The sequence below is a fragment of the Eschrichtius robustus genome, chromosome 2 (genome assembly GCF_028021215.1).
Source record: "Eschrichtius robustus isolate mEscRob2 chromosome 2, mEscRob2.pri, whole genome shotgun sequence".
Taxonomy (NCBI): Eukaryota; Metazoa; Chordata; class Mammalia; order Artiodactyla; family Eschrichtiidae; genus Eschrichtius; species Eschrichtius robustus.
Genome location: NC_090825.1, coordinates 172,311,968 through 172,338,133, shown reverse-complemented (window position 1 = coordinate 172,338,133; position 26,166 = coordinate 172,311,968). Strand labels below are relative to the sequence as shown.

At 50.5% G+C, this 26,166-nt stretch overlaps 1 protein-coding gene across 1 annotated transcript; it reads right to left on the bottom strand.

The window, feature by feature from the left end:
* Window positions 1-16,285: 16,285 nt before the first annotated feature.
* Window positions 16,286-24,099, bottom strand: S1PR2 (sphingosine-1-phosphate receptor 2). The gene is made up of 2 exons (XM_068537031.1): window positions 23,886-24,099; window positions 16,286-18,753 (listed from the first exon to the last, which is right to left on the bottom strand). The coding sequence occupies exon 2, from the start codon at window positions 18,709-18,711 to the stop codon at window positions 17,653-17,655; it is 1,059 nt and encodes a 352-aa protein (XP_068393132.1). The 5' UTR covers window positions 18,712-18,753; window positions 23,886-24,099; the 3' UTR covers window positions 16,286-17,652.
* Between the last annotated feature and the right edge of the window lie 2,067 nt (window positions 24,100-26,166).

Sequence of the window (26,166 nt, the reverse complement as noted above, 5' to 3'; positions counted from 1 at the left end):
ACGCAGGTAGCACCAAAGATCTCACAGGTAGGGAGACCTGGGCCACTTCCACAGTCTGTGTGCTTTAAAAAGCACCAGACCTTGAGCAAGGATAATCTCTTCAACACATGGTGCTGAGAAAACCGGATATCTACATGCAAAAGAATGAAATTGGACCCTTACCTTATACCGTATATACAAGTTAACTGAAAATGGATTAAATACCTAAACCTAGACCTAAAACTATGGCACTCCTAGAAGAAAATGGGGGGGGGGGGGCCAGCTTCGCGACATTAGACTTGACAATGATTTCTTGAATATGACACCAAAAGCACAGGTCACAGAAGCTAGAATAGACAAATGGGACTACATTAAAATAACCCTAACCTTAACTCATGCACAGCAAAGGAATCAAAGTGAAAAGGCAACCAATAGAATGGGAGAAAAATGTTTGCAAATCGTATATCTGATAAGGACTTAATATCCAGAATGTATAAAGAATTCCTACAATGCAAAGACAACTCAATTAAAAAACAGGCAGGGGATTTGAATAGACAGTTGCATAAAGTAGGTACAGATGGACAGCAAGCATATGAAAAGAAGTTCAACATGACCAATCGGGGAAATGCAAATCAAAACCACAATGAGGGGACTTCCCTGGTAGCACAGTGGTTGAGAATCCGCCTGCCAATGCAGGGGATACGGGTTCGATCCCTGGTCCGGGAAGATCCCACATGCCGCGGAGCAACTAGGCCCGTGCGCCACAACTGCTGAGGCTGCACTCTAGAGCTTGTGCTCCGCAACAAGAAAAGCTACCGCAATGAGAAGCCCGTGCACCACAACGAAGAGCAGCCCCTGCTCGCTGCAACTAGAGAAAGCCCGCGTGCAGCAACAAAGACCCAACGCAGACAATTAATTAATTATTAAAAAAAAAAAAAAAACCACAATGGGGTCACTTCACAGGCATTAGGATGGCCACCATCAGAACAAAAAATATTGGGGAGAACACGGAGATTAGGACCCATGTACACTGTTGGTAGGGATTTAGAATAGTGCAGCTGCTATAGAAAAGTGTGGGGACTTCCCTGGCGGTCCAGTGGCTAAGACTCCGTGCTTCCACTTCAGGTGGCACGAGTTTGATCCCTGGTCAGGGAGCTAAGACCCCGCATGCCATGCAGCATGGTCAAAAGTTAAAAAAAAGAAAGAAAGAAAAAAGTGGAGATTCCTCAAAAAATTAAAAATAGAATTATCATATGATACAGCAACCCCACTTCTGGATATATATTCAAAAGAATAGAAAACAGGATCTCAAAGAGATACTTGCACACCCACCTTCATAGCAGCACTATTCACAATAGCCAAGAGGTGGAAGCAACCCAAATGTCTTTGGATAGATGAATGGATAAAGAAAATGTGGCATATACATATAGTGGATTATTCAGCAAATCCTGCCCTTTTGCAACAACCTGGATTAACCTTGAGGTCATTATGCTAAGTGAAATAAGCCAGTCACCAAAAGACACACTGCATGATTCCACTTATTTGAGGTATCTAATTCCACTTATTTGAGGTATCTAATTTAGTCGCCTTGTAGAAAGAGAAAGAACAATGGTAGTTACCAGGGGCTGGGGTGGGGGTGGGGGGGCGGTGGAAGGGAATTTGTTCAATGGGAATGGAGTTTCAGTTTTACAAGATGAAAGTTTCAGAGATCTGCTGCAAAATAATGTGCATGTAGTTAACACTACTGTACTATACACTTAAAGGTTAAGATGTAAATGCTATGTGTTTTTTTACCACAATAAAGAAGAAATAAACCATTAATAGGATAGGGTTGAGTTTAAAAAAAAAAAAAAGGTACTTATCTGCCATAACAACAAAAAAAGCATCAGAATGGAGTTAGAAGTTATGGCATATATTTACATTTTTGTATTAAGATTTACAAGTGAATGTGCTTGTAAACACACACAAACTAGGTTCCTCCAACAGCTGATGGAGAGCTTCTAGAAGTGGACCTCAGACCCTCTGGTTGCCATGCATTACCCACACAGGGCAGGATCCAGGAGGACTGAAATATTAGGAATAGAACTAATAGCTATTAATTTAATATTTAATCAGCACTTCTGTACTTACTGTACCAGAATCTTTAGGAGTTATTTAATTTAATCCTTAACTGCCATAAAGGGAGGTATCAGGACCCCCATTTCCCATGGCCTAGGATATTTGTCACAAAGGAAGCTGCTTACCCAAGATCACAGGTTCAGTAAGCAGCAGGGACAATGAATCCAGGTGTCTTTAGTTCCAAAGCCTGAATGTAAAACAGTGACCCAGCTGTCAAGCCCTGTAGACCTGTCAGAAGCCAGCGTGTGGGTTCCTAACCCACCTTAGGAAAGGGGGCGCTCACAGGACAGGGAAGGAAGAAGAGGTAGATGAGCTGACCTGCTGTTCAGGGGCCTCAGCTCACAGGAGAGCAGCTGCACTTATTGGAGCCTCCCTCTCAGGTAGGTTCTCTTTTTAATCCCTTTGCCAAGGGATGATTTGACCCATTTTACAGATGGGGCAAGGGCTCAGGGACGAAGATTTGCCCAAGGGCCCCCAGCAAGTTGGTGCCAAAGCTGGGCTTCCAGCCCTGCTGCTCTGCTCTCAAGTTGCTCGGAGACAAAAAGCCAGGCACTACCTCTAATTTCTCTCCTTCCCTCACATGCAGGAGGTGAGCCATCTTTGTTGGTTCTTCCTCTGAAATACACCCAGGTCTTTCTGCTTTTTGACTGGGCTGCCGCTCCAACCCAGACTGCCATGATCTCTCACCTGGACTATTATAACAGCCTCTTCCCCAGTCTGCCAGACCACTGTATCCAGAGGGCATTAAAAAAAAAATGTGGGACTTCCCTGGTGGCGCAGTGGTTAAGAATCTGCCTGCCAGTGTAGGGGACATGGGTTCAAGTCCTGGTCCAGGAAGATCCCACGTGCCGCGGAGCAACTAAGCCCGTGCGCCACCACTACTGAGCCCACGTGCCACAACTACTGAAGCCCACGTGCCTAGAGCCCGTGCTCTGCAACAAGAGAAGCCACCGCAATGAGAAGCCTGTGCACCGCAACGAAGAGTAGCCCCCTCTCGCTGCAACTAGAGAAAGCCTGCGCGCAGCAACGAAAACCCAATGCAGCCAAAAATTAATTAATTAAAAAAAATTTTAATGCCCTTTTCTTTCCCACTAGAACTTTCCAGAACTTCTCATTGCCCTTGAAATAAAATGTAAGCATTTAACTCCATTTACAGGGTCCTGCCTGGATGCAGCTAATTTCCCCCTCATTGAGCTCCAGCTTCGTTGACCCACTTTCAGTCTTTGAAGCTCTTAAGTGCCGCAGGGCTTTGCCTTTGCTGTCAGTTCTGCCCAGGCCACTTTTCTGGGAGATTCACAGCTCAAAGATTGCTACTACCCAGAGGCTTCCCCCTGCCCACCTGGAAGCAAGCCCTCACCCCCAGTCTCTCTCTCCTATTATCCTGTTGCTTCATAGCATTTACCACTGTCACAGACTCATTTCTGTCTGTTGTAGTCTTTCTGTTCCACTAGAGCAGAGCAGAGGTCAGCAGTTTTTCTATAAAGGATCAGATAGTAAATATTTTAGGTTTTGTGGGCCACATGTTCGGTTTTAACTACTCAGTGCTGCTCTTGTAGCATAAAAACAGCCATGGACAATACACAAATGAATAGGTACGGCTGTATTCCAATAAGACTTTATTTATAAAAACTTGACAGGCCAAGGAATTCCCTGGTTGTCCAGTGATTAGGACTCGGTGCTGTCACTGCCGTGGGCCCAGTTTCAATCCCTGGTGGGGGAACTAAGATCCTGCAAAATGCGTGGCACAGACAAAAAAAAAAACTTGGCTGGCTAGATTTAGACCATGGGCCTTAGTGTGCCGACCCCTGCAAAGACTGAGCTCCAGAGGGCAAGGACTTGGTGGTCTGCCTCATTCACAGCTGACCTCCAAGGGCTCACTCAGTAGGAATCCAAATATCGGTTAAATAAATATATAGGACATGGGAGATCGCACCTGGGAGGTGCCTAATGCAAATGTTGGTAGGTATAGAGTTGTTTTTCTGCCCCCAAACAAAATGATTTCCAGTTCACAAACAGGGAGACTGAGGCCCAGATCAGATCAGTTGCAAATCCAGGTTCTGTCTTTAATCCCTGAATCACCTGCCTCACTCGACTCACCTGGCCGGTAAAATATCAGTCAAGGTCATGGGGAAGGGCTATTGATGGCTTCCAGGAGGCTCCAGAGTGACTGGCTGGACCACCAGAGACTCCTTCCCCACCTAGAAATGGGCTCATCCCTTGAGAGAAGCAACTGGAACTTCCAGAAAGTTAGATTCAGCTCCTGTGGGCATTCACTCTGACCCCACCTCTCGGTAGTGTTCACAAACCCCTCAGAAGATCTGCCCAAGCTCCCTGCTTCCCAGGCCACGTTCCTGCCTCTAGCTGGAGGGCCATACTCAAGAGGCCAGGAGAGGCCAGGGGTCAGCACAACCAAGGTCCAGGCAGCCCAGAGCACAGGGCTGGTGGAGGGATGGTCACGTGTCCTGAGCCACAGTCAGTCAGAAGGCCGAAGCTGAGTCACGCCACATGCTGGGGAATTAGTCTGAGCTCTCACTTGGTGCCAGCCCAGGAGAGGCCCCGGGCGGTGACAGCAGCACTCAAGGGTTCAACAGGAACACTTTGCCACTCTCACTCCAGGCAGGCGGCCAGGCAGGAAGACCCCCAAGGCAGGCCTCGCAAGCTCTCTCTCCAGGCTCAAGTGACCAGAAATCGGATCTGGGGAAACCAACTCTGGAGTATGCTGGGCAAACCCGCCTGCTCCTTTGCAGGGCCCTTGAGCAGGCGAACGGCTTTCTGTTTGGGATCAAAGGAGGCTTACTGCCAAGCCTGGAGGGGTTTTCCTTCAAACAGACCTTGAGTCCGTTAGCTGATCTGCCCCTCCAGGGCTACCACCCCAGCTCAGGTCATCCTCCCCTCTGTCCTGGATGCCTGCCCAACTCCTTCCTGGGCTGCCACTCAGCCCTCTCACCACCTATTCTCTGTAAGGAACTGGGAAGGATCTTCTTAGAATCCAGATCTGATCGTATCACCTCCTCCCTGCCCCACCGAAGGTACCTGATTGGCTTCTCAGTGCTCTTAAGGTAAAGCCAACCCCTACCCCTACAGCCAACCCCTAGCTCTGCCCACATCAGATTTTGCCACTCATCCCTTGGCTCACCCAAGCTGAGCTACATCCTGGACACTCCCTACCCCTTCCTGCCTCAGGGCTGTGGAAGCCAGCCTACTAGAGGGCCTGCAACATTCCTTGCCTCAGTATTCATGCCTTTGTGGAGTCCTCTCCAACAGTGAATCAGGGCCAGTCTCTGTGGCCAAGGGAATATGGTGGAAGTGAAGGTGCAGGGCTTCTGAGGCTAGACCATAAAAGCCATCACAGCACCACCTTGTTCTCATGGGGAAAGCCAGCCACCATGTTGTGAGGATGCTCAAGGAGCCCCATGGGGATGCCCATGGGAAGAGGAACCACTTCGTCAGCCATGTGAGTGAGCTGCTTTGGAAGTGGCTCCTCCAGCTCCAGTCAAGCCTTCAGATGACTGTAGCCCCAGCCTACATCTGACTGTAACCTCATGAGACCCCTCAAGCTGGAACTGCTCACTTTGCTGCTCCCCATTTCCCAGCCTATAGAAACCACTGAATGATAATATTGGGGTGGCCAAAAAGTTCGTTTGGGTTTTTCCATAGCATCTTGCAGAATACATGGGTGGTAGTGTTCTAAGCCACTAGACTGCGGGGCTTTTGGGGGTTTTTTTGTTTGTTTGTTTGTTTGTTTTTTAAGGGAACGCTATTTATTTATTTTTGGCCGTGTTGGGTCTTCGTTTCTGTGCGAGGGCTTTCCTCTAGTTGCGGCGAGCGGGGGCCACTCTTCATCGCGGTGCGCAGTCCTCTCACTGTCGCGGCCTCTCTTATTGCGGAGCACAGGCTCCAGACGCGCAGGCTCAGTAGTTGCGGCTCACGGGCCCAGTTGCTCCGCGGCACGTGGGATCTTCCCAGACCAGGGCTCGAACCCGTGTCCCCTGCATTGGCAGGCAGATTCTCAACCACTGCGCCACCAGGGAGGCCTGGCTTTTTGTTATTCAGCCATAAATAATTATTGCAAGGTTTCAGCACTTGCTGTTCCTTTAAACTGGAAAGCCCTGCTGCTCTATATGTCTACTTCTACTTGGAGAATCGCTAGTCATTCTTCCTATTTTAGCTCACCCATCACCTCCTTCAAGGAGCCTTTTCTGACCTCCCCCAACACTATCAGGTGTCTCGATAGGCTCTTAAAACCACAGATCTTTCTTTTAGAGCCTTTGACTCAGCTGGTGATCACACATTTTGGGGTGATAACTTTATGCCAGCACCTAGCAAAGTACCTACGATGTAGTTGGCGCACAGCAAAGACTCATGGAACCCTGCATGAGTGAGCGTGTGATGCCTCTTCCCCCACATTAAATGCTCAGTCTGCAAACATCCATCAAAACAACAAATGCACACACCCTTTTATTCAGCTATTCTACTTCCGGGAATTGCTCCTAAGATGTACTCACAAACACGTGCAAAAAGAGAGGTGGGGAATTCTCTGGTGGTCCAGTGGTTAGGACTCGGCCCTTTCACTGCCAGGGCCTGGGGTTTAATCCCTGGTCGGGGAACTAAGATCCCACAAGCCGGGGGCGGTGTGGCCAAAAAAAAAAAAAAGAGAGAGAGAGAAAAGTGGACACAGCCATTCACTGAGCCTTGTCTGTAGCAAAATACTGGGAAGAACCTAGTTCCCCATCAGTGGGGATTAGATAAAGGAATTGTTTCCCATTCATACGGTGACAGACTCCACAACAACAAAAAATAAAAGGATATTTTTCTATATAATATCCTAGAGGTTGTTTCCTACCTGTAAATGGGGGTAAAAAAAGACGTAGGACGGAATGCATAGTGTGCTACTGTTTATGTAAAAAAGAGAGGGATGGAAGGAATTATGTATATTTACTTATTTACACATAAAATCTTGGGAAAGAAACAAGAAATGGATAAATTCCTGGAGATAAGGAATGTTAATTAGCAGGGTTAAATCTATTGGCAAAGGAATTTTTCTGAATCTTTTTGCCCTTTTGGAACGCTGGACCATGTGGCTATATTATTTATGTCAAACAAAAACAACTGGCAAAGCATTGGTGAATGGATGGTCTTTTTGGTAAATGGTGCTGGACCCACTGGATGGCCCTATGGAAGAAAGTGAACTTTGATCCCCACCTCACACCACGTACAAAACTCAATTCCAGATCTTGCAGATCTAAATGGGAAAGCAAAGTCAAGAAAGCTTTTCAAATAAGACATAGAACTTCTTTGTGACTTTGGAGTAGGTGAGTGTTTCTTCAACAGGACACAAAACACTTTAATCATAAAGGAAAATATGCCAGGCTGTATTAAAATGAATTTGTTCATCAAAAGATACCACTAAAAGACAAGCCACAGACATATGTCTGCCAACCAAGGACTTGTATCTACAATACACAGAGAGTTCAATAAGAAAAAGACAGGCAATCTCTTTTATATTAAGTAGACAAAAGAGTTGAACAGGAACTTCATAAAAGAGGATATCCAAATGGCCAAGACTCAAATGGGAAGCTACTCAATTTCATCAGTCATCAGGGAAATGCAAAATGAAACCTCAATGTGATTAACAGCTCCCACATACACCCATCCATGCCAGGATGGCTAAAATGAAAAAAGAAATGCTCACAAGTTTTAGTAAGACCAGAACTCTCCTGTGTTGCTGGAAGAGCCCCAAATGGTACAGCCACTTTGGAAAATGATTTGGCAATATCTCCTAAGGCTAAATGTATTCCTGCCCTGTGACCCAGTAATTCCACTCCTGGATTGAGCGCTTTGGTCGAGGGTACTCCTCCCCAGTTCTGTTACCCGCTTCAAGCTTGTGCCTCGTTCCTTTCCTCCTTCTAAGACACATAGGTCCCACCTTGCCTCCCTCAGCCCACCCCAGCCATCTTCAACTGGCCTGGGTCCCATGGCCACCGCCCATTTGCAGGCACCAGTCCCTAGAGAAAAACAGTGGTCAGCCCTCCAGGCATCACTCACCTCCTGGCAGACGAAGTGAAAACACACCGTGTCCACTCCTGAGCTGCAAAGAAAATCATCCTCACCACACTGAGCAGGGATGAGAATGGGGCCTGCCCTAGCCACTAAATCAGAAGAACTTCACATGAAACCCCTCCTTCCCGGAAATGACCGCTAATTAGCCAAAACTGCCTCCCCAAAAGCAATCACCAAGTTATTACAACTACCTGGCAAAGAGAGACTCCAGTCAGGGCATCTCCACTCTCCCAGGTGAACCAGCTGACCAGCTGGAAGGACCTGGAAGGGCAGGCACCACTGCCTGGACACCACTTTAGGATACTTGGAGCCGAATGAGCCTTTGTCATGGGAGACTGTCTTGTGCATTGCAGGATGATTAGTGACATCCCTGACCTCTACCCACTAGATGCCAGTAGCACCCCTACCCCCAGGCGGGACAATCAAAAATATCTCCAGACATTGCCAAAGGTCCCCTGGGGGCGTGGAATCACCCTGGATGAGAAGGACTGATTTAGACCCATGGAGGTGACAAAACAGTGGTCTCGTCCCAGCCATATTTCCTCTGGGCAATATCTTACAGCCTAAAACCAGCCCCAAATCAGCATTTTGAAAACTGTAAGTCAAGGATGGTTCACATCAGGAGGGGTACAGTGTAAAAATGCGGAGTCCTGGGCCCTGGAGTCAGATTCTCCAGGCCCTGGTAGGGCCCAGGTAGCTGTATTTTTTTTCACACCCTCCCCACTTGGGAAGTTTAAGAAGCATTTCCCCCCAGCTTTATTAAGGTATAATTGACAAATAAAAATTGCATATATTTAAGGTGTACAATGCGATGATTTGATTTATATATACATTGTGAAATGATTGCTACAATCAAGCTAATTAACACATCCATCACCTCAGTTAGTTACCATTTTTTGTGTGTAGTGAGAACATTACTGTCTTAGCAAATTTCAAAAATACAATTTTATTAACTATAATCACTATGGTGTACTTTAGATTCTCAAAACTTATTAATCTTATAATTGAAAGTTTGAATCTTTTGAGCAACATTTCCTCCTTTCCCTTATCCCCCAGCCCCAGGGAACCACCATCCTACTCTCTGCTTCTGTGAGTTTGATTTTTTTAGATTTTACATGTAAATGAAATCATACAGTATTTGTCTTCCTGTTTCTGGCTTACTTCAATTAGCATGATGTCCTCCAAGCTCATCCATATTGTTGCAAGTGGCAGGATTTCCTTTTTTATCGCCGAATAATATTCCCTGTGTGTGTATGTGTATGTGTGTATCATGTTTTCTTTATTCATTCATCCATTGACAAACACTTAGGTTGTTTCCATATCTTGCCTACTGTGAGTAATGCTGCAATAAACATGGGAGTGCAGATGTTCTTTAGGATACTGATTTCATTTCCTTTGGATATACACCCAGAAGTGGGATTGATGGATCATATGATAGTTTTATTTTTAATCCTTTGAGGAACCTCCATACTGTTTTCCATAATGGAAACTTCCTAACATTGTATTATATATTTACTTTTATGGCCTGTCTCCCCCACTAGAATGTAAGATCTCTGAGGGTAGGAATAAAATAGAGTGTTCAATAAGTATTTTGAGAGGTTGGAATTATTTTTTAATAAGCTTATTGAAGTAAAATTTATATACCACAAAATTTTGACCCATTTTAAAATGTAGAAATCAATGTTTTCTCAGTAAATTTGCCAAGTTGTACAGTTATCGTCACAATCCAGTTTTAGAATATTTCTGTCACTCCAATAAGAATCCCCATGCCTGTTTCCAGTTAATCCCCATTCCTACCTTCAACCCCAGGCAACCACCAATCTACTTTCTGTCTCTATAGACTTGCCTCTTATGGACATTTCATATAATGGACCATACAATTTATGGTATTTTGTGTCTGACTTCCTTCACTTAGCATAATTATTTTGAGTTTCATCATGTCATTATGTGTGTCAGTATTTCGTTCCTTTTCATTGTTGAGTTATATTCCATCATATGGATGAACCACATTTTGTTGATCCATTCATCAGTTGATGGACATTTGAGTTGTTTCCACTTTGGGACTATTATGAAAAATGTTGCTATGAGTATTCACAGACAAGTCTCTGTGGATATACATGTTCATTTCTCTTGGGTAGATACCTATAGTCAATTTCTAGGTCGTGTGGTAAGTTTATGTTTGGCTTTCTAAGAAACTGCCAAACTGTTTTCCAAAGTGGCAGTGCCATTTTGCATTTAAGGTTGGGATTATGAACATACCATTTTACAGATGATGAAACCAGCTTAGACTTGTCAGGTGATTTGCCGAAAGTCTACTTGGGTTGTCAAGGGCTGGATTTGAGATTCAAATCTGTTTTTTGTTTTGGGTTTTTTTTTTAATATAAATTTATTTACTTATTTTTTAAATTTTTGGCTGCATTGGGTCTTCGTTGCTGCACGCAGGCTTTCTCTAGCTGCGGCAAGCGGGAGCTACTCTTCGTTGCGGTGCGCAGGCTTCTCATTGCAGTGGCTTCTCTTGTTGCGGAGCACGAGCTCTAGGTGTGCGGGCTTCAGTAGTTGTGGCTCATAGGCTCTAGAGCTTAGGCTCGGTAGTTGTGGCACATGGGCTTAGTTGCTCCGCGGCATATGCGATCGTCCCAGACAAGGGCTCAAACCCACGTCCCCTGCATTGGCAGGCAGATTCTTAACCACTGTGCCACCAGGGAAGCCCTTTCGGTTTTTTTTTAGCTTTAGAGTATGCACTCTTGAAACTAACACCACAAATGCTGCTGACAATGAGTCACACCTACCCAAATTCACTTCCCTTTCGTGACAGACTTAACTGTTCTCAGACAAGACATTTAGAGAAAGGTGGTGGATATCCGATGTCTGACTTCGGGGAAGTACATTTGCTGTGTAGACAAATGAGAAAGATGGCCAGAATGTGAGGACGGGGAGATGGATTAGAAACCCTTTGAGGATGGCTAATGAAATGATAGGTCCAAGTGACAGTCCACGGGTGATCAAACCATTAGGGGACAGTCGGATGGGGAACTTACAAACGCAGGATCAGGCTGATGGCACTTGAACCCCTTGATCGGTCTTAGTCCTCAGTAAAAGAGAGACAGCCAGACATCATGTCCTCCTGGCGAGTTTCCAGCACCACCTAGAAAGAATTGAATATCTTTCAATTCTTGTATTTGGGGACAAAGGAACATGTTAAATGACATAAGGGGATGCCATCAGCCAGTACCAAATTATGGGAAACTGCAGTGTGTCCGTGTAGGTTCATCAATAGTAACAAATGTGGGCTGCCCTGGTGGCGCAGTGATTAAGAATCCGCCTGCCAATGAAGGGGACACAGGTTCGAGCCCTGGTCCGGGAAGATCCCACATGCCGCGGAGCAACTAAGCCCGCGCGCCACAACTACTGAGCCTGCGCTCTAGAGCCCGCGAGCCACAACTACTGAGCCCACGTGCCACAACTACTGAAGCCCGCGCGCCTGGAGCCCATGCTCCGCAACAAGAGAAGCCACGTCAATGAGAAGCCCGCGCACTGCAACGAAGAGTAGCCCTCACTCACCGCAACTAGAGAAAGCCCGTGCACAGCAATGAAGACCCAACACAGCCAAAAATTAATTAATTAATTAATTAATTAATTTTTTTTTTTAAAAAAAAGGGCTTCCCTGGTGGCACAGTGGTTGAGAATCTGCCTGCCAATGCAGGGGACATGGATTCGAGCGCTGGTCCAGGAAGATCCCACATGCTGAGGAGCAACTAAGCCCGTGCGCCACAACTACTGAGCCCATGTGCCACAACTACTGAAGCCCGCGTGCCTAGAGCCCGTGCTCCTCAACAAGAGAAGCCACCGCAATGAGAAGCCCGCGCACCGCAACGAAGAGGAGCCCCCGCTCACCGCAACTAGAGTAAAGCCCGCGCACAGCAACGAAGACCCAACGCAGCCAAAAATTAATTAATTAATCAATTAATTAATTAAAAAAATAACGTGGAGAAACTTGGCAGGTACCTCCAAGGGATCCGTTAACATTGCTAGTGATGGAACTAATTGAGAAAGACGCATCACTTCTTTGGTATTTCTGCCAAAATTGCATAACCTGAATTTAATCATGAGGAAACATCAGATAAACCCATGTCGAAGGACATTCTACCAAATTACTGACCTATATTTTTCCAAAATGTCAAGGTCATGAAAGACAAAGAAAGGTTCAGAAACTGTTCTGATTGAAGGAAACTAAAAAGACAGCTGAATGCAAAAAGTGAGCTGGGATTTTCTTCTGCTGTAAAGGTCGGTAATGGGACAATTGGTGAAATCTCATTAAGGTTTGTAGATTTGCTGATTATGATAATTTTACTGAGGTTATGTAAGAGAATGCCTTGTCCTTAGGAAACACAGTGAAGTATTTAGGTAGATGTATGTGTGAATAGATAGATAGATAAACAGGCAGACAGGAGCCTGGACTGCGGCTAAGTGGGCATTGTCCTTCTTACCCAGGATCAATTCTCTCTGAAACACTTAAATATGAGAGAGAAATTAATTTCTCTTATTTAAGTTACTAATATTTTGTGTTTTCTGTCATTAGCAGCAGAATATCATTGATATCATTATTAAGAGAAATAGTCCAAAAATCATAAAGTGATGTATGGAAGCTACAATGTCATTCACAATGATGGTAGCGGAAGACGGGAATTTTTGTTGAAATGGCAGCATCACACCAAGTGAATTCAGCTGCTCAGAAGCTGCAGAAACTAGAGATATGGAATCTAGAATTGTGCAGTCAGTACTGTAGCCAATGGCCACATGTGGCCATTTACACTGAAATTAATTAAAGTTAAAATTCAGCTTCACCCTGGCCACATTTCACGTGCTAAATGGCCACAGAAAGTTCTCCTAGACAGCACTGCTCTAGATTAAGGAATCTAGAATGTTTCTCAGAATATGGTCCCAAGATGACGCTTTTTCTTTTCTTTTTTTTTTTTTTTAATATTTATTATCCCTTTTGGCTGTGCTGGGTCTTAGTTGCAGCACACGGGATCTTCGCTGCGGCGTGCAGGATCTTTTGGTTATGGCATGCATGCGGGATCTAGTTCCCCAACCAGGGATCGAACCTGGGCTCCCTGCATTGGGAGCTCGGAGTCTTACCCACTGGACCACCAGGGAAGTCCCAAGATGATGCTTTTTCTAATCACTGGCAGGGCTTGATGAAAAACATGCATCGCTAGGGTCACCCCAGACCTACTTAATCCGAATCTCTGACTGGGGAGCGTAAGAATCTGCATGTTAACAGGTTCTCCCAGGTGATTCTGATGCTCCCTAATAGCCAACAGCCTCTGTAGGGAAAAAAGGAGGTGAAAGTCATCTTGCATCCCTACAGGTTGGTCCATTCCATTCTAGGCTCTGAGATTTGAGACATATTAGCAAATCAGTTCTTCAGACCGCCATACTGAGGAGAATGAGATGTGATTTGGTCTTCAATCAAGGACTGCCTGAAAAAAAGAAAAAGAAAAAAAAAAAAAGGGAATTCCCTGGCGGTCCAGTGGTTAGGACTCCATGCTACCACTGCAGGGGGCCCGGGTTCGATCCCTGGCTGGGGAACTAAGAGCCACAAGCTGAGCGGTGCAGCCAAAAAAAAAAAGACTGCCTGGGTTCAAATCCAGACCCCTCCACTCACATGCTCCGTGACCTTGGGCACATTACTTGACCTCTCTGTGCCTCAGTTTCTTTCTCGGTCAGAGTGCCTATAATAATGCCTTCCGGGCTTCCCTGGTGGCGCAGTGGTTGAGAGTCTGCCTGCCAATGCAGGGGACGCGGGTTCGAGCCCTGGTCTGGGAAGATCCCACATGCCGCGGAGCAACTCGGCCCGTGAGCCACAATTACTGAGCCTGCGCGTCTGGAGCCTGTGCTCGGCAACGAGAGGCCGCGATGGTGAGAGGCCCGCGCACCGCGATGAAGAGTGGCCCCCGCTTGCCACAGCTAGAGAAAGCCCTCGCACAGAAACGAAGACCCAACACAGCCATACATACATACATAAATAAAAAGAATGTAAGCAGACAAGAATAGCATTAAAAAAAATAATAATAATAATGCCTTCCCTGCAGAATACAGTACCCCAAAACTGTTGCTTCTCCTATTTTATTTTCTTCAGAGCACTTAACATTCACCCATTTGCTTTGGCTTTCATTCATTCAACATTTATTGAGCACCTACTGTAAGCTGGCCACTGTCCTGAGCACTGAGGCCATTCAGTGAGCAAGATAGACAAAGACTCCTGCTGTCTGGCATTTAGAATGGGACTGCATTCTAAAGGGGAAATAGAAAATAAACAAGACAGGTACTTCCCTGGCGGTCCAGTGGTTAAGACTCTGCGCTTCCAATACGGGGGGCATGGGTTTGATCCCTGGTTGGGGAACTAAGATCCCACATGCCGTGCAGCACAGCCAAAAATATAATAATAATAATAATAGTAAAATGGACAAGATAAAGAAGCAAAATGTGTTGCATATTAGCGAGTAGCAAGGGAGGTAGATAGGATAAAAAAAAAATTGTGTTCATGGCCAGAGGCCTCACCCAGGGTGTGATATTTGAATACAGACTTGAAGGAGGAGAGAAGAGTCACAAAGATGTCTGCAGGAAGATCATTCCCAGCAGAGGGAACAGCAGGGGCTAAGGTCCTTTGGTGGGAACGTGCCAAGTACCATGAAAGATGCTAGAGACGGTGGTGAATAGGATGCCGTCCTATCTGCAAGGTGTTCATATTTTAATTAGGAAAAAAATTAAATAAAAAAGGGACTTCCCTGGCGGTCCAGTGGTTAAGACTCTGTGCTTCCAATGCAGGGGACGCAGGTTCGATCCCTGGTCGGGGAGCTAAGATCCCACATGTTGCGTGGTGCAGCCAAAAAAAAAAAAAGTAAATATTTTAATTAGGGAGAAGTAGACCGATGTATATTACACCGCCAGGTGGTAAGAAGGTGAGGGGCTAGATAGAGGGAAGAAGGTGGTCAGGGCAGGCTTCTCTGAGGAGATGGCATTTGAGCGGATGCCTGAAGGAGCAGGTGAAGGAAGCATGTGAGTATTTGGGGGAAATTTATTGACTCTGGCCTGGCCTGTGCCTCTTCCTCCTCGCAATCCCAGCGAGGGCTCAGGTTTCCAGAGGTTGTCTTTGAATGGCTGGAGGAAGGGGAATTCCGATGGGGGGTGTGGGTCTCAGCTTCTAGCCACCGTCTGCCCCACTCCTTCTCGTTTCCACTGGCTGCCCTAGCTTTGCGCTGGTGTTGCTGGGCGGAGCTTCAGCTTGAGGACCTGGGTTCCCCATCAAAGCTCCAGATCTATCTTCAAAGGAGCCGCTGGGCCCTGTGCCTGTGGGCAAAGGAGGGAGTGTCACTCTGGAGCCGAGCTAGGGACCCACCTTTCAGCTGCATCCCAGCTGGGCATATCCTGGATCTTGCTGATGCTGGTGGAGGCTGGCAGCCCACACTCCTCACTCCTTCCATGGCCAAGAGGTTTGAGGATATTTTCTCTGGCCCAGTGGTGGAGCTGGCACGATCTAGAGTCAGCCCGCCTGAGTTCAAATCCAGACAGGCACTGCCCCAACCTGCTGTGTGACCCTGAGCTGCTCACTTAACTTCTCTGAACCCACATCTCCATAAAAGCAGTTTATAGTAACTCCAGCCTCCTGAGGATTCTGTCTTCCTGCCTGGAAAGTGCTTGAGGAAGGTGGGCCATTCCTTTGGGGAACACTGTGCTTTAGAGGGGTATCTGGGCCCATGTGTCCCAAGACCATCTCTCCAGCTCCCCAGGAGGGATGTGTACTGGGGATGAAGAAGGGGGGGCCCCCCCACCCCCAGCCAGGCTCTTTCTTTGAAGGATAGCACGGAGGTCCTGGGCCTAATTAATCACTGGGAGGGGCCAGATAACTGCCCTAGGGAGAAAGTCAGTGTTGACCCTGTTTTCTCAGAAGCCACTGCAATCCTGTCTCTGGCTGGGCCAGGGCTGGGGGCACCGAGGAAAGGCTGGCAAAGGATGAATTGTCTGAGCAGTAGCCACCCTCCCCTGTCCCATCCACCCCCAGCCACAGGATGCTAACGGGGTAACTGCCACCTTAAGCCTAAAAAGACAACCACCACCAGAAAGAGACATTGAACCGTTTATTGGCCTGGGCCTCAGGCATGAGGGGCCTCCGGGGAGCTGTATGAGGGGAGACAAGCCCCCAACTGGCTCCTTGCCCCCACAAAGATCCCCTCTCCCAGCCTTTGCAGTCATGAGAAATCACTTTGAGGCGTGAAGTTTCCTTTTCCAGGTGAGCTGCACCCCAGCTCTCAAGTGGGGATATAAGCAAGGAATTACAAAGGAGTCTGTGCGGGGACCAGACCCCTCTTTGGCAGTTTCAACACAGACGTGAGGAGACAAAATAGCATCCATTCTGCGGAAACAGGGTGAGCAGAAGGGATCACAGACATCACACACACAGACACACACAGACACTGACAGACACACATAAATATACGTTTGTACCGCAATGTCCCTTCCATCTGTCCACAGAATTTAGCAAAGTCCTTCTGAAGCGGGCAATAGGAGGGCATCCCACAATTGTCCTTGGCACCCCCACCCGCATGCTCCGTTCAATACAACCTGAAAGGAGGCACAGCGGGCTCAAGGCTGCCCTGCCTTATGAGATCTGGTACCTCGGCTGGGTCTGGAGGTGAGAGAGTTAGGGGGTGGTTGTTTTTTGGGGGTCTGGGGCCCTGTACTAACAGCTCCCCTAGAACTTTCTCCAATTCCACCCTGCCCCACTGGGAGGCCCAGAGCCCTCTTCAGGCCCCCAGACCGGTTTTTCCAGCCCTGGGTGATTCCTCTGTGCCCCAAATAGTGCAATCGGCCAATGAGGTCTGAGAATGGGGGTTAGTTCCCCACCGCCACGTGGTTTCCTGGCATCTCACTCACAGAGTCAGAAGAAAGGGAAGAAGTTGCCAAAGTGGCAGCTGGTGAAATTTGGGGAAGCTGTGGATTTGAGCCCAGCAACTGTTAGCCAGGGCCGCCCAGAACGGTCAGGGAGGAGGTCTCCAGCCCCTCAGGACAGCGGTTCTAGGGAAGTGGCCTCTGAGGTGGCCAAGAGAAGGCGGCGAGGGGGCTAAATTCAGAGAGGGGAGTCAGGCACAGGGCGGAGGGTCAGACTGCCCCTGCGCTGTGCTCCTCTCGAGCACCTGCCTGCTGTCACCTGGGCTCTTTCCAGGTCTGCCCCCCGCCCGGCCCTCCCCACGATCCAGTTCCGAAGAGGTCACTCCAGCCACCTCGCTGGCCTCCAGGACCCGGCTGCAGCTGTGCCATCCAACTGGTCAGTGCCTCAGTCAGCCATCCCAGGTGTGAAATATCTTCAGCATCACCCAGGTCTGTGGAATGGGGGCATCTTGCTTGGCAGCCCCATGTCTCTGTCCCAGGGCACCCGGTGCCTCTCCATGGAGCCCTCTGCTGCGGTGGCCTGGTTGTCAGCCCACTTGCCCCTCAGACCATCGTGTTGCCCTCCAGAAACGTGGGCGATGTGGGCATGTGTGTGCCCCTCTCCAGGGAGCTGGAGCTGCGGAGAGGCAGGAGGCGGTGGCCCGGGGTCCCGTCCCGCCCCCCTTGCACCCCTGCTGCCCGCCGCCAGCACTGCAGCGGCCGTAATACCTCCCGCCTCAGGTCCCGGCTGCGCCATGTGTAGATGACAGGGTTGAGCAGTGAGTTGAGGGTGGCAAAGGCAAAGAAGTAATGGGCCTGGTAGAGGACAGGGCAGGCCCGGACAGGACAGGCATAGTCCAGGAGGAGAATGCTAAAGGCGGGCAGCCAGCAGAAGATGAAGACGCCCAGCACGATGGTGACCGTCTTGAGCAGGGCCAGTGTCTGCGGGCCAGCCACGTCGGCCTGGCTGGAGCGGACCACACAGTAGATGCGGATGTACAGGGCTACGATGGCTGATAAGATGACCGAGAAGATGGTCACCACGCAGAGGACGTAGGGCTTGGCGTAGAGCGGCAGGACGGTGGAGCAGGCCTCCAGTTGGCCCAGGCAGTTCCAGCCAAGGATGGGCAGGCCGCCGAGAACCAGCGAGATGAGCCACGAGGCCGCGATGAGCAGCAGCATGCGGCAGCTCTTGTCGCTGCCGTAGAGCTTGACCTTGGCGATGGCCACGTGCCGCTCGATGGCGATGGCCAGGAGGCTGAAGACAGAGGCAGAGAGCGTGATGAAGGCAGAGCCCTCACGGGCAAACCACTGCACGGGTGTCAGCCCCAGTGTGACAGAGCCCGAGAGCAAAGTATTGGCTATGAAGGCCACGCCCGCCAGCAGGTCTGAGGCAGCCAGATTGCCCAGGAACAGGTACATGGCCGAGTGGAACTTGCTGTTGCGGGCAACCGCGATGAGCACCAGCAGGTTTTCCACCACGATGGCGCAACAGAGGATGATGATGAGGGCTGAGGCCACCTGGCGGGAGGGCGTCTCCTTCGTGTCCAGATTCTCCTTGGTGTAATTATAGTGTTCCTTGACCTTGCTGGAGCTTAGGTACTCTGAGTACATGTTGCCCATGGTGGGGCTTAGTAGCCGGCTGGGGCCATGGGGCTGTCAGAGCTGCAGAGAGAAAAGACAGATAGACAGGTCAGTGCCGTGGCTGCTGCCTGGGTTGACTCTGGACGGCTGTGGTTCAAGTCCCAACTCTGTTACATGAAGTCAGAGTTATCATCATCTCTGCTTTACAAATGGGAAACCGGAGAGGTCAATTCACTTTCCCAAAGCCTCAAAGCTAGTCAGTGGCAGAGCCTCAGAGACCCACTCCAAAGCCTCTATAACCTCTAGGCTATAGTGTCTTTCAAAGGAACAGAAGCTCCCCCAAAGGGCACGAAAGACGCAAAATGGACTTCTGGAAGCCTTACCCACCTACCCAGAGAGGGAGTCTTAGCCAGGACCTGGAGGGATTGTCTCATTTCTTGAAAACACGGGAGCCTCGGGCCTCATGCCGCCTGCCAACCTGGGTCAGTGAGATGCTCTCGCTGATAGCACCATCCTCTGCTCATTACCACCCACTGCCCTGGATTTCAGGCTGGGTCTAAGCCTAGAGGCCATACGTGTTCCCAAGATAAGGTCTTGGGGAGACACCTGAGGTTTGAGCATCACAGAGGTCACGTCATCTTCAAGGACTCAGACCTTGCAGGCAATCCAAGGTTCAACCCCACTCCACCTCTGACACGCTGTGGGATATTGTGCCAAGTGACTCAACACTTGGCCTCTAAGTCTCAATGGCCTCATCTGTGCAGTGGGGAGAAGAAAGCCCACTTCAGAGGGGTGATGGGAAAATCCTGTTGAACGATACACGAGGCACCCGTAGCATACAGCAGGCACTCAATAAATATTAGCTAATATTATTAGCTTCCCTCTTCCTGCCACACCCACAGCTAGGGACTAGGTGTTCTCTTCCCAATCTTTTGGTAAGGGATGTTGAGTGAGCCAGCCAGGCAAGATTCCCAACAGCCTGTTCTCATCAGCACCATCTAGCCCTGCCCTGGGACAGAGGGTCCTAGCAGGGTGGGCAGGGCGCTGGCACCCCCCTCCCCAGCCAAGATGAAATCCAGATGTGAGGCCCTTGGAACAAACAGGGTTGAGTCCCGGCTCCCCAGTCACATCCGGTGCAGGGAGGCTGGGAGGGGGTGATGGGATGGGGGAGCCACAGGAGACCCGTCTGGGAGGTCCTGGATGGGAGAATGGGGCAGCTGTGCGAAGCCATGTGAGTGGTGAGGGGGCGTGAAGCCCCGCGGGGAGGGGGGAACGGTATTCGGTATTCGCTTTCATGAAAGCCTGAGTCACCCCTCTCTCAAGGAAAACTGAGCCGTGGGGGGAAGGGCTGGGAAGATGGGCGTGGGCAGAGAGGGTGAGAGGCCGACTTCATGGCCTCCCCCCAGCTTGGTAGTTGGCGGGGGGGGGGGGGGGGGGGGCGGGGGGGGGTCTCAGAGGAGCTGGTGCAGTGTCCGCCTTTCACGAGGGGCACAGGGGAGCCAGGAGGAAGCTCCAGACCAGCCTTTAGTTCAGTGGGGGGGGCCGTGGGAAGAGACCTCCCCAGGTCCCTGGAAACACGCCTAGCAAGGACCACGTGCACGCCAGGAGCGCCAGGAGCACCGTTCCAGAAAAGGCTGGTTAGGCCGGTTCCCAGTGAGCTTGGGAGTGATGAGGGGCTTCCGGGGTCGTCCAGCCATCTCAGTCCCGGACACCCCCTCAGAGGGGGTGCCCTGGCTCCTGGCCCGATAGAGACAGCTGCTCCCCCTGGGCGAAGGGACATCCGTCCTAGTTTGGGAACAGAGAAGGGCTTGTGCACATCCTCAGGGACTGTCGCCCCGCCCAGATCGCCACACAGAGGCTCCTTGTTCCCCTGCCGGATGGGCCCCAGTCGCCCCGATGCCCTCTGCCCGCCCGTTGCAGCCGGCTTGGCCCAAGTCTGGGCCTTACCAGACCGGCCGTCGGGCCAGAAACAGCCCGCGCCCTGATTGGCTCATTTTCAATTCCAGGGCATTGAGCAATTCGCCTATTGGCCTGAGCTCTCCATCCTCGACATTCGATTGGCCCAGTTGGGGGCGCTCTATGGCTAGCGCTACTGATCTGGTCCTTTACAGGCGGTTGGAGCTCACTTCTTTCCAGGACATTATTAAGACTGTGTGGATGTCCCCGGGGAGAGTTTGAACCACAGCCTGACCGCTGGGTCACCCCGACCAGACGCCCCCAGGCTGCCCTGGCCTACTGCCCCTCCTGGGGATCATAATTGAGAATCAAGGACCCATCGCAGGTCTGGGAAGCACACTTGCTGGTGGGCTAGAAGCCCAGGGTGTGTCCCAAGGCCTCCCCCTCCACCGCCGCTCAGACCCCTCTCTTGTCTGGCAGCCAAGAGAAAGATTTATGGCCGCTTCCTAGAGAAATAAGAAATGGTTTCAGGACTTCCCTGGTGGCGCAGTGGTTAAGAATCCGCCTGCCAATGCAGGGGACACAGGTTTGAGCCCTGGTCCAGGAAGATCCCACATGCTGCGGAGCGACTAAGCCCATGCACCACAACTACTGAGCCTGCGCTCTAGAGCCACAACTACTGAGCCCGTGTGCCACAACTACTGAAGCCTGTGCGCCTAGAGCCCGTGCTCCCCAACAAGAGAAGCCACCGTAATGAGAAGCCTGTGCACCGCAACGAAGAGTAGCCCCGCTCCTCGCAACTAGAGAAAGCCCGCGCGCAGCAACAAAGACCCAACGCAGCCAAAAATTAAATAAATAAATAAATTTATAAAAAAAGAAAGAAAGAAAAATGTTTTCAGCCCTCGTACCCCAGGGACTGACCAAAATGTCTGTCTTCTTCCCCTCAGGGAAGATCCTCACTTCGGGCAGCCTCAGGAGGGGTGGTTATTAGAGAAGGGGAATCTGAGGCCCACAATGCCTCCGTCTTCTCCACTAGGACCTTGCTTAAGGCAGGTTCATGCTTCCCAGAAAGAGGAAGCAGGGTCTGGAGGTTGGGGCTGGCACAGTCACCCCCAGGCAGACATAGGCCTTTCCTGCTTCCCCTCCCTGTGTCAGGCTCCCAGGCCTGGCTAACATAGGACCTGACTCCCTCCCAGATGCTCAGTAAGACGTCCCTGGGCTCAGCATTGGGGAATGGCCAGGCCTGAAATGGAGCAAGAGGGACAAGTGACAGGGTTTGGAGGGAAGGGAAGCGAGACAGACCAAGACTGTTCAGGGGGAGATTAGGAGAGTAGAAGGCAAGAGGAAGCCTCAGTGGCTTCCAGGAGCCCCTCCCCCAAGTTCCATGGAGGCAGGTCCTGTGGTTACTGTTCCCCTGGGCACTCCCTGGTCCCATGCCCCATGCCCTAGGGCAGCCCCCTAGGCTTGGTTTCCCCTCAGTTGCCCTCTACACTGCCATGCTCCATGCAGCATCCAGGGGGAGCTTTTAAATTTATAGCTCCGATATGTCACTCCTCAGCTCCAAATTCTTCCATGGCTCCCCACTACCTAAAATGGCCTGGCCCCTGCCCACCTCTCCTCCTCCCACTCTCCCCCAGGGTCAGTCCACTCCAACCACACTGGTCTCCGACGTGTCAGCCCCGTTCTTACCTCAGAGCTTTTGCCTCTGCTGTTTCTCCACCTGGCATGGCCTTCCCACAAAGCCCTGAACGACTGTCTCCCCATCTTTCAGATTTCTGTTTGGTGGCCTCCTCTAACCACCAAGCTATCCTAGCCGCCTTCCCTAGGCCCTTTCTACCACAGCATCTTTTTATTATATTCACAGCACTTGCCAATTTCAGCAATAACGATTGTATTTCTTGTTTTCTGTCTGTTTCCAGGGTAGAATGTGTGTCAGAGGACAGCAACTAAGTCTGTTTTCACTCCCTGGAATGATGCCTGGCATACAGAAAGCGCTCAGAAAACGTGTAGCATGGATGGATGGATGGATGGATGGATGGATGGATGGATGGATGGGTGGGTGGGTGGATGGGTGGGTGGGTGGATGGGTGGATGGGTGGGTGGGTGGATGGATGGATGCATGACCAAACGGACGAGGCCCCAGTGGGCCCCCGAGGGCGGAGGCTCCTAAACTCAGCCCAGGCCCAAACAACAGCAAGGGAGGCTGGAGACGCCCCTGGTCCGCTGGGAGGCCACCCCCACCAAGCGAAGCCCAGCTGGGCGTCTCCTTGGAGACGGCGCCACGACCCGCCCCCGCCCTTGGGCTGCAGTCTCGGCCTCCTTATCTGGCGGTGGAATGCACGGTATCCACACTCGCTGCCTCTGGGGCCGCGCCTCCTCTCTCCCGCGACAGCCACACGCGGGTGACCCACACATCTCCAAGTGGGGGTGGGGGGCTCCTCTGCGTCCAGCCAGGGGCCCAGCCTCGATATTCCCAGAGGACTGGGGAGAGGTGGGGAGAGATCCCAGCAGCAGCTGCACCGCGAATGCCGCACGCGTGTCGCACCACGCGGGGGACCGTGGGCTCAGCGCGTGGCGCCCGGAGCGTCCGATTAGGGCACAGTCGGGAGAGGGGATGGAAATCCCCGGGTGAGTCAACTCGTGCCAGAGGAGTGGGCGAGGTTCCCACGCTTGGCTGGGCCCGGAACCACGCGGGGTCCGCACCACGGGTGCCCTCACCCACTCCCCATCCCCGGGTCCCAGGGGAAAGAAGAGACGCCGGAGCCACGCAGTCAGGTTCACTTTCCTTCCAGAACAAAGCCACGACCCCGCGGGGGGACTGGAAGAGACGAACTACTCGGGGAAACTGAGGCAGAGGACCAGATGTGGAGGAGGTGGGCAACTGCCTTCCTCTGGGGCCCCGCCCCTTGGCCTGGAGGTACAGCGGCGCGCGGCACCTTCGCCCAGCCGGAGTCAGCAAAGAGGGGAGTCCTCCCCTCCCCCATACACACTCCCCAAACCCCCGGTCCGGGGTCACGCCATCCAGCCTCCCAGTCTCCGGCCGAAAGCGCTCGGATTCCGCCTTCTCCTCGGGGCCAACTTCCTGCCGCTGGAGAAGGCGGGGAGCTCAGTCTGGGGGTTCGCGGCTGAGGCAGTGGGGCCTCCTGGGGTCGTGGAGAGGGCGCACGATGACCACTCCCTCGGTGCAGCAGGAGCACGGGCGGCGCGTGCGCGCCCGCGACGCCCCCGACCCCTGGCCCGCGCCCCTAGCTCCGATCCCGCGACCTCCGGGGACCAGGGCCCGCCCTTTCTGCTTCCCCCTCGCCACGCACGCTCACCTGGCTAGGCCGACCCGGGTCCTTGCCCTGGCCGGAGGGGCTTTGGCGTCTGCGTCCCCGGGACGGCCGCGGCTAGGGCTGGGACTGCCCGCCGGGCTCCTCTGCGTCCCGGGGCTGGGGACCGGGGACGGAGGGGGACCGGGAGAGGCGCAGCCTCGGCCCCCACTTGCCCCGCCCTATCTCCGCCTCCTTTCCGGCGGCGGCAGCAGCAATGAATTCCAGATGTGGCCTGCCCAGCGGGGCGCGCGCGAGGGCGGGCGGGGAGGAGGCGCGCGGGGTCCCTTTGTCCGCACCCCCACCTCCAGCCCTGCCCCTCCCAGCCCCCACCCGTGAGAAGCGGTCGGCGCATGACGTCACGCAGCCCCGTGCTGTCCAGTCGCTTCTGGCCAGGTGACCTCAACCTGAAACGACTGTCTTGGATTGCAGATGTACTCTTGGCCCATCCCTGGGAGCCTGGAATTGGAGGAGCGCGTGGAATCCCCTTTATTTACTCAGCGAGGAGCCACGAAGCACCTACTGAGTGTCAACACAACAAATAGGCATTAAGTGCCCACTGTGTGTTCATCCAACAAATAAGCAAGTTCCTACTATGTGCCAGGCCCTGCCTCAAAGAATGGATTGGTTTTTGCCTTGATAAGGCCCCAGAATTCAGGCGCTGGCCCCTCTGCCCTAGAAGACTGGGAGCACCCAGAAGCTTCCACTGCCTCTGTCAATCGATTGCGCTCTCTGTGGTTGACCAGCAGGCCCAGGTTGAGTCCTGCCTTTCAAGTTTTGAGGCCCAATCTTCTATCCACTTCTTCTTTTTTTTTTTTTTTTTTTTTGCCGTGGCACGAGGGATCTTAGTTCCCCGACTGGGATGGAAACCGTGCCCCCTGCAATGGAAGCGTGGAGTCTTAACCACTGGACCGCCAGGGAAGTCCTATCCAGTTCTTTAGTTTCCCTCTTTTCCTCACTCAGCTTTTCCTGGGCATATCTGGGTGCCTGGCTGCAGAAATGAAGCACACCTTCATTTACTGATGCGTGTGCGTGACATCAGTGACTAGACAACATGCCCCTCACTCCTTCAACAAATGTTTTTGGTGTACCTGCTGGGCACAGCGGTGAACAGAACAGGAAAAAAAAGCCCTTGCCTTCATGGAACTTATGTTCAGGAGGGTACTGTTTGTGAAGATGAATACATAATCTGCTTATATGTTTACTTACCACATACAGTAAGCACCTGCTATGTGCCAGATACCATACTAAAAGGCTGGAGATAGATCAGGAAACAAAACAGATAAAACTCCCTGTTCCAATGGAGTTGATGTTCTACTGTATGTGCTCAGAATATCCAGAATATTGCAAGAAGAAGAAACTGATAAATTTCCTGGGTGAGGAACTGAAAGATAGGGGACAGGGGACAGGAGGGAGGTAGCTTTCACTCTGTGAATCCTTTTGCACCTTTTGACTTTTGTAACATGTGCCCTATTCCAACAATAAATTAAATTGAAAGTTAGACTGCTTGATACCCAGACAGTGCAAGAAAAAGGAGGGAGAGGGTATTATCTATCTTCTCTCTATCTATCTTTTTTTTTTTTTTTTTTTTTTTTTTTGCGGCACCACGTGGCTTGTGGGATCTTAGTTCCCCAACCAGGGATTGAACCCGGGCCCTCAGCAGTGAGAGCGTGGAGTCCTAACCACTGGACCACCGGGGAATTCCCTATATGTATATGATACTTCAGTGAAGAGTGTTGAAAAGCAAAATGACAAAAAAGTGTATCTGCACTCCCATGTTCATTGCAGCATTATTCACAATAGCCAAGGTATGGAACCTAAGTGTCTGTCAACAGATGAATGGATGAAGATGTGAGATATATATATATATACATATATATATATATATATATATATATATGTATATATATGTATATATATATGTATATATACATACACACATATATATACATATACACACACACAATGGAATATTATTCAGCCATGAGAAAGGAAGTCCTGTCATTTTCAACAACATGGATGAAACTTGAGGGCCTTATGCTAAGTGAAAAGAGTCAGACAGAGAAAAACAAATACCACATGGTATCACTTTTATGTGGAATTAAAAAAGAAAAAGTCAAACTTACAGAAACAGAGAGTAGGAAAAGTGGTTGCCAGGGGCTGTGGTGGGCGGGGAAATAGGGAGAGATTAGTAAAAGGGTGCAAACTTTCAGTTATAATAAGGTCTGGGGATCTAATTTACAGCATGGTGACTACAGTTGGTAATACTGTATCAAACAATTGGAAC